Source organism: Pseudochaenichthys georgianus, chromosome 1 (assembly GCF_902827115.2).
Source record: "Pseudochaenichthys georgianus chromosome 1, fPseGeo1.2, whole genome shotgun sequence".
NCBI lineage: Eukaryota > Metazoa > Chordata > Actinopteri > Perciformes > Channichthyidae > Pseudochaenichthys > Pseudochaenichthys georgianus.
The window spans coordinates 26,712,415-26,724,573 of NC_047503.1; the positions used below are offsets into that span (position 1 = coordinate 26,712,415).

Consider the following 12,159-nt stretch of genomic DNA (forward strand, 5'->3'; position numbering starts at 1 on the left):
TTTAACTTAGCTGTTGTTTGTTATAATGATGAAACTTGATGGAAGGATGAAGCATGAGCCATGGAAGATCCCATCACATTATGGAGATGATCTGAATCACAAACCACATTTTTTAAACGTGTTTACTTTGCGAGATGTGGCATTATAATCATTCATATTGGCTTTTTAAATATCCTTTTTGTTATGTTTCCTGTATAAGTGATGGGGGACAAAATCCTCAATTTCCAGAAAAACTGTTGGATAGAATTAAAATTTAAAAACGATGACATCTGACGCCAAAATTAAACTTGCTGGACTAAAAGAAGCTTTTGAATATTTCTATTCTAAGACAAGCAATGTCAAATTTTACACCGAGTACAAAAGTCCTGTTTTTAATGAGATATGTAAGGAAACAATGCAGTGAAATAACTACATTTATATACTTTAAACTATATAAATGTTTACTTTTTATATACAAAAACATAATTTATTAAGCAACTAGTAATTTATGGCCAGAAAACATCGTTATGGAGTAAAAATGTACTTTCCTAAACCTATATCTATAGGCCTAAAGCTGGCTGCTTTTATAATTGGGGTGAGGAAAACTGAGAAATGCTTTCTTAAACAGCAACATTGAATGGAAAGGGAAGATTTTATGGGGAAATATTCACTGAAAGCATGGTGTATTTTATGTATGCACAACTCTATTCAGTGGGAAATAGATCACATAAACCTTGTACTCATTCAAGATAGTAATACCGTTGCTTTAATGGGACAGCCGGGCTGACATGTAAAAGGCCATAATTCACAAGAACTTAAAGCACATAAGAAAACATTAAATGAACACCGATGACAAACGCACGTGGCATTCTGTTTCTCATACAACTAATTATTGTAGCATTGGGACCAGTCTTTTACACACACAATCTCCCATTTTGTATCTTAAAATCTTTAGTAATGTTCCCGAGGTGCTCCAGTCTTTGTGTCCGTGGATGCAAGGCTGCATTGGTAGGTCCATGCTTGTTTGCACTTGTTGCTGTGTGATAGGAAAGATTGTTTAGGGTGAGCCTGGGCCTTTGGTATTGAGGGATGCAGGGTCCACATTCACCAACAATATCACCGTCTGTCTGACTTAATTGCTCGGACTCCATTATCCAGAAAACATTCAAGGCTCGCTTTCCATGCTGATAAACCTTTACCCTTTATAAATATATTTGTGTACTCAGACACCAGGCTGGACTTCTGTGAACAAAAATGGCAGCTGCTTGTATTTTGTTGCTCCTTTTGTTGTCTTGGTAGCTCTCTTTTGTCTTGTCCTTGGCATTGGGTACCAGGCGAAAAAGAAGTTAATTGTTATTGAGTTTAACAATAAGCTGTCTAAAAACATACTTGTTAGCTTCCCCTGACCCCCCCCTCTATTTTCCTAGAATTGAACAATCACCATTTATACAAGTCAGTTCTGAAAATACAATGGCAAGTGACACTTTCCACCCAAATCTCATTGTGAAAAACAAAAAATATATATTTCACTCCCCATCTGATTTGTTCAGCTTATCAAATGCTTTAACTACTCTGTTTTTCTTTGTAGCCTCGTACCAACATTCACTGATTTCAATATTGTAGAAGTTTTACAAAGACATAAATATAGTAGGATACAATACAGTAAAAAATACAAAATAAAGTTGATATACTCTTTTTTCTTAAATGATAATTTACCAGAGGCAAACCCCGAAATGGAACTTTGACACTAGGCAAAAACACTAGAATTACCCCCTGAGGTCAAATGATAAGAGAATAGCCATGTCTCAAACCAGAGCTTAGTCCCAGGTTACTCACTACTCTCCCGTTATTCACAAGTAGTGCACTATGTACAGGACTATAGGCAAAATGTGGGTGTCCTGTCTGGAACATAGTCAACGTGTACTATTCAAGTGCACTCGTTTGGGTGTTATTACTATACTAGCGAGACATTAAGCCAAGGAAACTTGAAGGCACAATTATCTGAGGCAGAATATGCCCCGAGAATTAAAAACAACAGTTGTGGTATTAAGGGAGTAAGATTTAAAAAGGGAAAGAACAAAAGGGGAAATTAAAGTTTACAGTTTAAGATATGGTTTCGGTCGGAGAATGACGAGGCAGTGAATCAAGTTAAGGCCAAATTACTTAAGACCGTCCAATCAGAACGCCCCAACAGTAAAGATGATGTAAGACCTGATAAATCCCAAAGATTTGCAATATGATATCATTTTTGATAACAGAACTCTTTTCTGTATTTTGTCATAGCCTGGCTCGCTACATAGATATTTCTTCTGATGGTTAAGTCAATTTGTATTAAACAAGGCTTTTTTTGCTCTTCTTTTAGAGGTTGTTATTATGCACAATAATGTATGTTACAAGAATATACATGGGCTTCAGTCTATAATATCTCAGTAAGGAGTACATCCAAGCATTCAGGGTGAGGACTTTGGCTTTGAAAAGTTAGTCTACATATGCACAAATATGAAACACAAGTAGAAAATGCAGCATAGAAAAAAAAGGACATGGAAAAAAAAAAGAAAAACCGGAAACGGACAAAATGGCTCACACACTGATCTACTGTCGCTTACGACCATTTGCTGACACAAGCATTTCCTCTGTCATCACAGAGTTGTTCAGGGTTGAAAAGGATGAAATAAAATAAAAAAATAACAAGACTGGGGTTTGGAGGGCTTCAAGGAAAAGATTTCAAGTTTGTCATTCCTCATGTGCAAGTCAATATAAAAAAAATGCTACAACTCGTACAACTCTCTTGTCAACAAGACAGGTTCAGGGCAGGCCAAGTCCCCTCGCAGTTTGCTAAATAAAAAGGGGCTCGGAAATTGGCAGGACAGCTTGCTTCATCGGTGACGCAATGCACGGTCTCCACTCCCTGCATGTTATATCTCCAGCTCTCCACCTCCCCCGTCTATCAATTCATGCGAAGGAAGAGCAACTGTGGGAGTCTGAGTCTTTACATCGAGAGCCGAAACTAGAAATCCATCATCAGTCTTTTTTTTATTTTCTCGCTCTTCTCCTCTGGATCGTCATTCTTTCGTTCCTATGATTTCGGCTTATGTTGGCTATCCCACTCGTTTTATTCTACGTGTGTCCCTCACTCGCTGTCAGTCTCTAGGTCTGAGTCGGACCACTGCACTGGGCTCAGTTTTCCATTGCGCTGGGCATACTCGATGACTGCTGTGTAGCAGAAGTAGTACTGGTCCCAGGTCTGGATGCTGAAAGCCCTCTGTGTGCGCATCCGTCGCACCGTCTGACGGATGTCCACCGAGCCGATGTCCTCCAGCCGGGACAGGCAGATGTCCAGTGTACAGAACGTGCCTGTCAGGGAGGGGAGATGGATAAAGAGAGGATGAAAAGGTGAACAAAACAAGTTACCAAATTGCATACACATCCTTGGCACGTTATAAAAAAGACTCGCATATCACAGGAAAAAAAGCCTAAAAACCATCTCTGTACAAAATTTTTACTGAGAGATGGTATTGAATTTTAGCGAGGATAAAATAATTTTTTCACAAATGTAACACTTCTTGGATCCATTTTAGATGCTAAAGTACAATTACTTGATATTTTCAAACTTTAGCTGTTTTGGTAAATGAAACAAATGGTTTTTAAGCTAGACGTTTACAAAGAAAGTGTCCAAGTATACTGAGACTTATGTAGCAGTTAGAATTGAAAAATATCTTTGAAAACTCGTCTTACTAAATTGTTTTGTTTTACAGTTACACATGTAGGCCAACATAAAGCCACACATTACTCAAAAGGAACAATGTCTCAGCATAAGCATATGGGTTTAGTTGTTATCCTTGTTTGATGTTGCAAATGGAGCTGCTGTGATGCAAGACAAATTTCAGACTTGATCTGACAATAAAGTATGACTGTATCGTAGATCAATTAAAGTGTACAAAAAAAAGTATATTTATACAATGAATACCAAAGAAGTTCTGGTCTATGATTATAAAGATAAGACAATTCTGTTTCTAATCCCGGTTTGGAAAACTCAAGTGTCAAAGCAGAAACAGCAACGAGAGTGAAACACAGGATAGTGAAGATAAGAGTTCATATCAAGCGCTTTACCTGTGCGGCCAATGCCGGCACTGCAGTGCACAACCACAGGGGGGCCCCCTGGAGGGCCCGTCCAGCTGGAGCCCAGGCTCTGGACCGCAGCCTCCCTCCTCCTCAGGACATGCTCACGGAAGTCCAACATGGCTGTAGCACATTTGGGGACCCCAAAGTCTGGCCAGCTGACATAGAGGTAGTGGCACACCTCCCGCCGCTCCCCAGACTGAAGAAAAGCCATAAAGGACCACAGGGAAAGACAGAAATATATCAGACAAATAGCATGTACAAGCTTGTAGGCCAGTATCCATGTCAAGTATGATTGTGAAATAAAATGAAACTGTAATATATACAATATTATACAAATATATACAAAATGTAGGAGATTGCACTGACAGGAATTCCACAAACTAAATGCAGCTGTGTCATATCGAGTTATCTTTGATTAGATCTTTATATACATGCCATGTATGTGCTATGTAAGGACATTTTTTCCAATTAACATAATTAAGAATCGATCTACTACAAGTACAAATGCTGTCAGCATGACGTACCTGTGTGTTGTAAAGTTCAAGATGAGAGAGTTTGAAGTCCTGAAACACCTGGACGTGTGTGTTCCTGACCAGGAAGTATCCGTGCTGCTCAGTCCTTCCATCCTCCAGAGGCCAGTACTGACCACACTTAACACGCCCACGCTCCACCACCCTGAGACACAGTTACACATCTCTTTAGTTCATCATCAGCCCATCAAGGATATGCTGTTACTAGGACTACCACTTTGTATACAAAGTAAGGATGTAGGGAAGTAGGGAAATAGATAGTATGTTTGTGATACTTTATCCATTTTTTATTAATAGTTTTCATGCAAAGGAACTCAGTTGTTGACTTTGTGTTGATGTGATATATCTTGTTGCTTAGATATGGCAATATATTGACCCCCCCCTGTAGCATGACCGTTTAGGCATCGTATCCCCTGGTTTTTGACAATAAACAGCCCTAATACACACAGCTTTAGGCAAATCCTTTACACACAATTTACTTCCAAACTAAGATGTAAAATAATTCTCACCTGGTGGTCATGACAATGATAAGTACCATCTGTTCCCAGACCATGCGCCAGAAGTCACCAAACGTTTTTGGCAAAGGACCTGAAGGACACAAAATCTGTCAGGTCATGGTCCCACTGAGGTCTGCGGGAGGACTGAGTTGCGTTGGAGCAAAACAGAAAGTGTAAATGGCAGAGTAAAGTGCTCACCCTGAGTTGCGATGTAGGCGTTGGTCCTCTTGTACCCATCCATGAAACTGGCATTTATGTAGTCTGGTGTCTGAAAAACACAGCAGAAACGTGGTGTTAGAATCTACTGCCTCCTGTAGGAGCACATTTCACTTTGGTTTATTATTAGGCCAGATAATTGCAGTTAATGGTTTAAACGGTAGACTGGAGTCATATAAAAAAGTTATTATAATGACTATGAAACAGATTACGTTGCCAATACCAACATTTGTTCCAAAGCCATACCACCGATTTTTATTTTCGTTTTTTTATAACCAATTTAACTTAATAGTTTTGGTCATTATAACCATATATTCCGAAGCCAAGGTGGCAAATAACGAGCATTCAGCCTTCCAATCACACATAAAACATATGAAGACATCAGAAGAAATTGATCAAACTTTTGGTTCAATTTTTTGTATTTTTTTTGAGAGAGAGAGTTGAAGTTTAGATTACCTCATCTTCGTCATCACAGAGCTCGCAGAGTCGCACCCGTGACTGGTCCAGGCAGAGCACATCGCTGTACCTGTTCTTTATCTGATTTGCCAGTTTTCTGTTAAGGCAGAATACAATGTGAGGAATTAAATATTAAAACGTTATCTTTTATCTATTTTCCCCTTGGTTGAGAGAGACAGAAGCACACAGAATAAAGACAAATGAGCCCAATGGATAAAATATTCTTATCTCTTACTTGGAGTAGTCAAAGGTGCCTGCTGGGGGCTCCTTTCGTATCTCCTCGTACTCCTGATAAATCCCCTTCTTCTTCTTCCTCTTCACGTGTTCCACCAGATCGGGCACATTCATGCCTCCCTGCTCCGGCATGTGGACAGACATCTCCATGCAGCTGTCCTCCTCATCAGGACCCCACGATGAAGACAGAGGCGGGGACTGGGAGGAGGGCTGGTGGGGGGGTCGAGGCAATGATTTCTGGGGCAAAGGGGGCACGCCTTCCTCTTCCTCCCCTTCCTCCCCATCATCCTCCCCATCATCCTCCTCCTCTTCCTCTTCTTCCTCCTCCTCCTCCTCCTCCTCCTCCTCCTCCTCCTCCTCCTCCTCCTCCTCCTCCTCTTCCTCCTCCTCCTTAACATCGTTGTTCTGAGAGCTTTGGGCAGGGTCTGCTACCTGTCCATCCACTTCATCCCCATCATCTTTATGGGAAAGCGGTGTGTCGGGGGGAGTATCTGATTGGGGAGGGGCTTGGCGGCCACGACCATTAATGTTGGCGTTGGGGCTCGAGCCGCTGACCGCCATGTTGTCCCCGCTCACTGCGGAGCCGTTCCAGTGTTGGTGGTTCCCCTGCCGCCTGTTTGCAGCAGACTGAGGGCTCTGCTGGTTCTGCCCCTGGCCTTGAGTCCTGCCCGCCACCACTCCGCAGTGGTTGTGTGGGTTAGCATTAGTATCATCGTAGCAGTTAGAGTTAGCCACGGCTAGCTCGGAACCTAGCTGTGTGTTTATGTGGGTGTGGGACAGAGTAGCGCCTGCGCTTGTGTTGCTGCACTCTAAGCTGTAGGAGCGCAGCAGGCTCCCCACACAGTCGTGGGAGTCCTGTTCTTGTGTGTCACCCTGATCTGCGTTTGTGTGTGCGTTAACGCAGGACTGGATCCAAGCCACGTGGCTATACTGGGACGTCCCACCCAGGTGTTCAGGGAGGGAGGAGACGGGGATGTGACCGGCCAACTCATGAGCTTTCACTGTGCACACCTGGAGGATGGAGAAGACCAAAACATTTAAAATGACATCCAAACAACATATTCAATATGTTATACTGTGAGTCAAACTGAAAAAGGTGCCATACGTACCCTTTCTCTCAGCTTCTCGCGCACAAATAAGCGGAGGACTGCAAAAGGTGCGCGGAACCAAAGAGGTGATGACACAATGAAGACACACTTTAGACGAGCTGGAAATGCCCCCTAATACAGAGGAATAACAGAGAGAAAAGATGATGAAAGGTGTTTGGGAGGAACGGATTTGACACAAGCACTTGAAGGCAGGCAGATTCGAGAACAACAGAGGGTGCTTCTTATAATTACCTTGAGCAAATTGAGGATTTTGACACAGAGCTCATAGTCAAAGTTGCCATAGCTGGAGTTGGTCATGTCGTAAATAAATATGAGGCCGTCTTTTTGAGTTTGTAAACTGGGAAGCAATGAACAAGATTTTCCAGTTAAAACAGTGGAAGATGGTCAAAAGAAGCTTGCTATAAAAAATAAATATGATTTCATAAAATATAATAGAGAGCAACTTAGAAATAAGGCAGTACTCCAGTATAGCAGAACAATGAGGGAAAGTGCATCACCTCTCTATGGCTTTGTCCAGCTGATGGATGATGGCCTGCAGCACCGCTCTGTGGGTGGTGACGTCTGGCCGATGGAGACGAGCAGTGAAGAGCGCTAGTGCGGCACCAATAGCATCACGGCCAGGCTGGTAGGATGCATTAACAGGTTATCACAAAAATCAATGGAAAATTCATTACACATCTATTCTTAGATTTGCGAGACGTGCAGCTATGAATTCAGATTGCGACTGTATACAGTTCCAGACCATCTTTAACTCCAAAAAACTGTCCCTAAATGACCCGCATGTGCACCATTTTCTGTGTATCATGAATTGTGACTCACCAGGACTGTAAATTTGCCACTCAGCAGCTCAGAGCGTAGGGGCTCCTCGTCAGGGTTGATATTGATGATGCCCTCTTTGATTCTTGTGTTCTTGGAGACAGGAGAGAATACGAGTGCTATTAGCTTGCAGCTAGAAAAGCATGTAAACAAACTGCAACAAAATACATCATCAATTTAAGCTTGTAAATAAAATGTCCGTCAGACTTTTTGTTTGGTGCATTGTTTCTCTAAGGTTCATGTCATTTTGATGGTAAAGAAACACTCAAAACACGCTTCCAACACAGTACAGAGGTAGTGATTGTTGTTGTGCACTCGATTGTTATGGGTGTTCATGACGTTATGTCTACCTTCTGTTTAATCTGCACAGAAGCCTTTGTGGTCTCACACATCGTTATCATGACTTGCAGACATGTTACAGTGGAGAGCAGTGACATATCGTAGGGTGCCAGTAGAACAGCATAAAGAATTTGTAAACCCTGCATCATGATGATTTCTTTTTTACAAAAGGGTAGTTTAAACACCACCAAATAAATCAGATGAAGTTGTTTTTATTTTCAATCAGAATTACAATATTGAGAAAGTGAGGTCACAAAGCTTGCAATTTAATATCTTACCTGTAGCTGATCAAATAAACTAATACTGATTTCAGTTTTATCACCATTTAATGCAGTGCAATACCTTGTATGCTTGGAAGAGGTCGATGGATCTGGAGACGTCAAACTTGCGGGCCATAAGAAACTTTACAGCTGTGGGTTGGGACACGAGCCCAGCGCTGTGAGGCTGCTCCCTGCTGCGCACCTCACCCAGGAACTCCTCCACAGCCTGGGACACACAGGAGAGAGAAGATGGATTTCATTCCATCATATTCTGTACAGACGGTGATATTGGGCTATATAAATAAACATTAAATGATGATTGATTGATGGAAGGAAAAAGATGAGGTATTGTGTCCTGAATTGGAATAACCAGAGGGGAGAAACTGTTAAAAAATATAAGACAAAATAGGCATGACAACTGACATGACAAAGAAAAGACATGAGTCTCTCAGCACACCCAGCTTTGAAGCTTTTTCCCTGCCTAAGTTACAAAAATGTGTGATACATTACAGATGGCTTCAGCAGGCTGTGCCCCAGGAAGATAATGTGAATGAGAGCACTCAAATGCCAGGACACAAGAGTCAGCTTGATGTCACCCAAAGGAGCGGAATCCAAATATGTAACCAGGCCAAGGACAATGCATGGTAACAACTAGGGCTGCACGATATATCGTGTTGTGACGATAATCGCGATATTCACATCGCAGGAAGTGCGATTTAAAAAAAAAAGGAAATACATTTTTTTCTCTTTTCTTTTTAGGACGTGCAAATTAACTCAAACACGTCATGTTATAATTCTTTTGCTGCTTGCTACAAAAGGAAACCTCTCATGTCAGGGGTACTTGAGTGAGTGACATGCAGGCTCTGCATGCACAGGAAACCACCAATCACAATCAAATCTCCAAAGCAAACTGACCCGGTGATTAAAGGTAAAAACACTGAATAAAGTAGTTTCATGTGTTTCTCCAGGGCAGTTCGGCGCTGCTAACCGAGCTAGCTCAGCTTGTTGTTCTGATAACTTAAGATCCAGACGTCAGTGACTAAAATCTTTCATCCTTCCTTCACCAATTGTATAGCATTAAAGTTCAAGAAAGGATGGTTTGCGGACAAAAAAAACTGACTTTTCTTCAATTCCTGTATTTTTTCATATCGCAATATATATCGCAGGGGAAGAAAATATCCCAATGTCAGTTTTTTCCAATATCGTGCAGCCCTAGTAACAACAGATTAACACATCAGCTATGTACCAAACTTGAATCTCCTTACTCATGGGACAAAGTGGATTCAATATGTATATCACCCTATGAACTGTTCGCCCCTAACCCTAATGCAATCTTGTCGTTTGACCCATTTCTTGATTAGATGGGAGGCAAACATAGAGAACTCTAAAGATACGGCAATAAAAAACACCCACCTTTAGGGCTACACAATAAACAAAAAAATTAAGGCTTACCATAATTAAATGAACATGATGGAATTTGAGCTTGAAGTTAAAAATACCTCCATAACACATAGAAATCTCTCCTAAATATCGTGAGTGACTACAGTCCAGAGTAGAACAGTAGAGATTTGATGAAAATACTAATTGCAGGTCTTATTTTAATGCAAGGATTTGTTATTTAGCAGTAATGTAGCACACGATGAAAGTGTAAGCAGTGCTATGTAGATAGATATAATTTTGGGTGAAAGGTTTTGCTATAATTTTAATTATAGTTTGCTATATAGGAGATGCACTATGAATAAGGAATGGTCTTTGACGTACAAATGTGAAACAATAGCATGAATGTAGCACACCATAGAAGTGAAAGCAATGCTCTGATTAAATGTTGTGCCATAACATATTTTGTCCATAAAAATCAACAAATAATTGTAATAGGGCCCTTGGAATCGGACCATGACAGAGAAGCAAGGGGTCAAATCAGACACATAAGGATATCATAGGGTAGTTTAGTGCCGTTGACACAACTACAATTTGTATTTACTATTCGTTTATCATGTCATTATGCAACAATTGTTTAAGTAATGTGATCGAAAGTGACTGTTCCTTACAAAAGTTGTAACTGCAGTCAGTGCATCACCACTTTTCACCTGAATCAATGTGTCATTTGTGTATGTAAATGTCTCGGTGAGTAACTTTATGTTGCGTCCTTTGGATACAGCGTATATTCTAACATCAGTATCTCAGATAACATTTAGCACTAGGAAGCTCTCTAGGCAACACGTCGTTGATTTCAGCTGGGAGCATGAACTAGAAAAGGTTTTCAACACAGACTGCATGTGTCGTCAGGGCGGATAATGGATGTATGTTACTGGCTCTTGGAAAGGGATGTTAGCAACCAAGAAACACATCGTAATGTCTCAAGAGTCCTGTGACTTATCCTAGAGATCAGGTAACCATGGAAAAGATCAAAGTAGTAGCGATGAAATCAAGCAGTCATCAGAATTGTTGCTTGACATTTAGCGTTTTCCATCAAAGTCAGGCCCGCCCCTTTTACTAGAAAGTGTTGGCAACAACAATGCTAGGAACCGGAGGATCACTTCTGTGAATTCTCGACCGTAAATCTGATAGGCAGGACACTGCGAGCTTGTTGGCTCATAGAAAACACTCGCGTAGTATGAAGATCTTAAGTGGGTCTTATCTGTGTCATGGTACATTATGACATTAAACATTTAAAGCAATGAGTGTTGAGTCATATTAAACCTTTAAACTTGGTCCAACATTATTTTTAACGTCTAGCAAGATAGCTGTCGAGGAAATTCCCTGCAAGTCAACAATAGCCATTAGCATTAGCCAGCAGCTAGGTTAACGTTACATGTGGCAGCAGGATGGCTAACGATACCGTTAAAGACAAGAGAAGCCACATGTGTGGGGCAAACCATAGTCAACGACGTACCGCTTGGTGACATTAGCAATATGATCATATATATGTGTTCCATGCAGAGCTGGGTTATCAAGGGTGTGAGTAATCGACATATATAGCCGGTTAACTGATCCCTACTACTACTAGCGAACGCCATCGTGCTAACACACATGCTAACTGCTGTCAGTCACACCGGAGTCAGTCGGGAGGAGCGAACGGGCCAGGGCTGTTTACTGGAAAACACCGTTAACTGGGACAATCGCCTCGGCAAAAAAATCGCCGGTTGGAGAAGCAACTAAGGGTGACATGTGTACACAACAAATATGGCAGGGATAGGAGTACAACAAATCCGTAAAGAGACCCTTACCAGCTGCTCCTGAGTTGTCAGGGCTTCCGCCATCTTGAAGCCTCCGCAACGTCGCAGCGGGCGCGCCCACCAGCCGCTCGCTCACGCCCTACACCCGAGACGGAGAGCGAGGCCCCGCCCACACGCAACACTGTTTTTATCAATGCACTACTGACAATTCATAAACTGTTTAACAATGAATATACTATTGACCATTTATGAACTGTTTAACAATGCATCATACTACTGACTTGTCATAAACTGTTTATCAATGCAGCTACTACTGACAATTCATAAACTGTTTAACAATACAGCTTTACTGTTTAACAATGCACACTGACAATTCTTAAACTGTTTAACAATGCATCATACTATTGACTTGTCATAAACTGATT

At 41.4% G+C, this 12,159-nt stretch overlaps 1 protein-coding gene across 1 annotated transcript; it reads right to left on the reverse strand.

Annotated features, from left to right (window-relative positions):
- Positions 1 to 722: 722 nt before the first annotated feature.
- ptpn9b (protein tyrosine phosphatase non-receptor type 9b) lies at positions 723 to 11,866 on the reverse strand. The gene is made up of 14 exons (XM_034081003.1): positions 11,786 to 11,866; positions 8,641 to 8,784; positions 7,963 to 8,052; positions 7,641 to 7,765; positions 7,375 to 7,480; positions 7,144 to 7,254; positions 6,431 to 7,045; positions 6,036 to 6,367; positions 5,801 to 5,897; positions 5,327 to 5,396; positions 5,141 to 5,219; positions 4,626 to 4,776; positions 4,090 to 4,297; positions 723 to 3,333 (listed from the first exon to the last, which is right to left on the reverse strand). Exons 1-14 carry the CDS (start codon positions 11,816 to 11,818, stop codon positions 3,110 to 3,112), a joined length of 2,385 nt encoding a protein of 794 aa, XP_033936894.1. The 5' UTR covers positions 11,819 to 11,866; the 3' UTR covers positions 723 to 3,109.
- Positions 11,867 to 12,159: the final 293 nt, after the last annotated feature.

Bases quoted from the DNA above. Each gene is read 5' to 3' on its own strand.
- ptpn9b (XM_034081003.1), bottom strand. From the start codon at position 11,818: ATGGCGGAAGCCCTGACAACTCAGGAGCAGCTG. The intron at 8,053-8,640 runs GTATTGCACTGC...CCTGTCTCCAAG, and splicing joins ACCTCTTCCAAGCATACAAG to AACACAAGAATCAAAGAGGG. The intron at 3,334-4,089 runs GTAAAGCGCTTG...CCTCCCTGACAG, and splicing joins TGCCGGCATTGGCCGCACAG to GCACGTTCTGTACACTGGAC.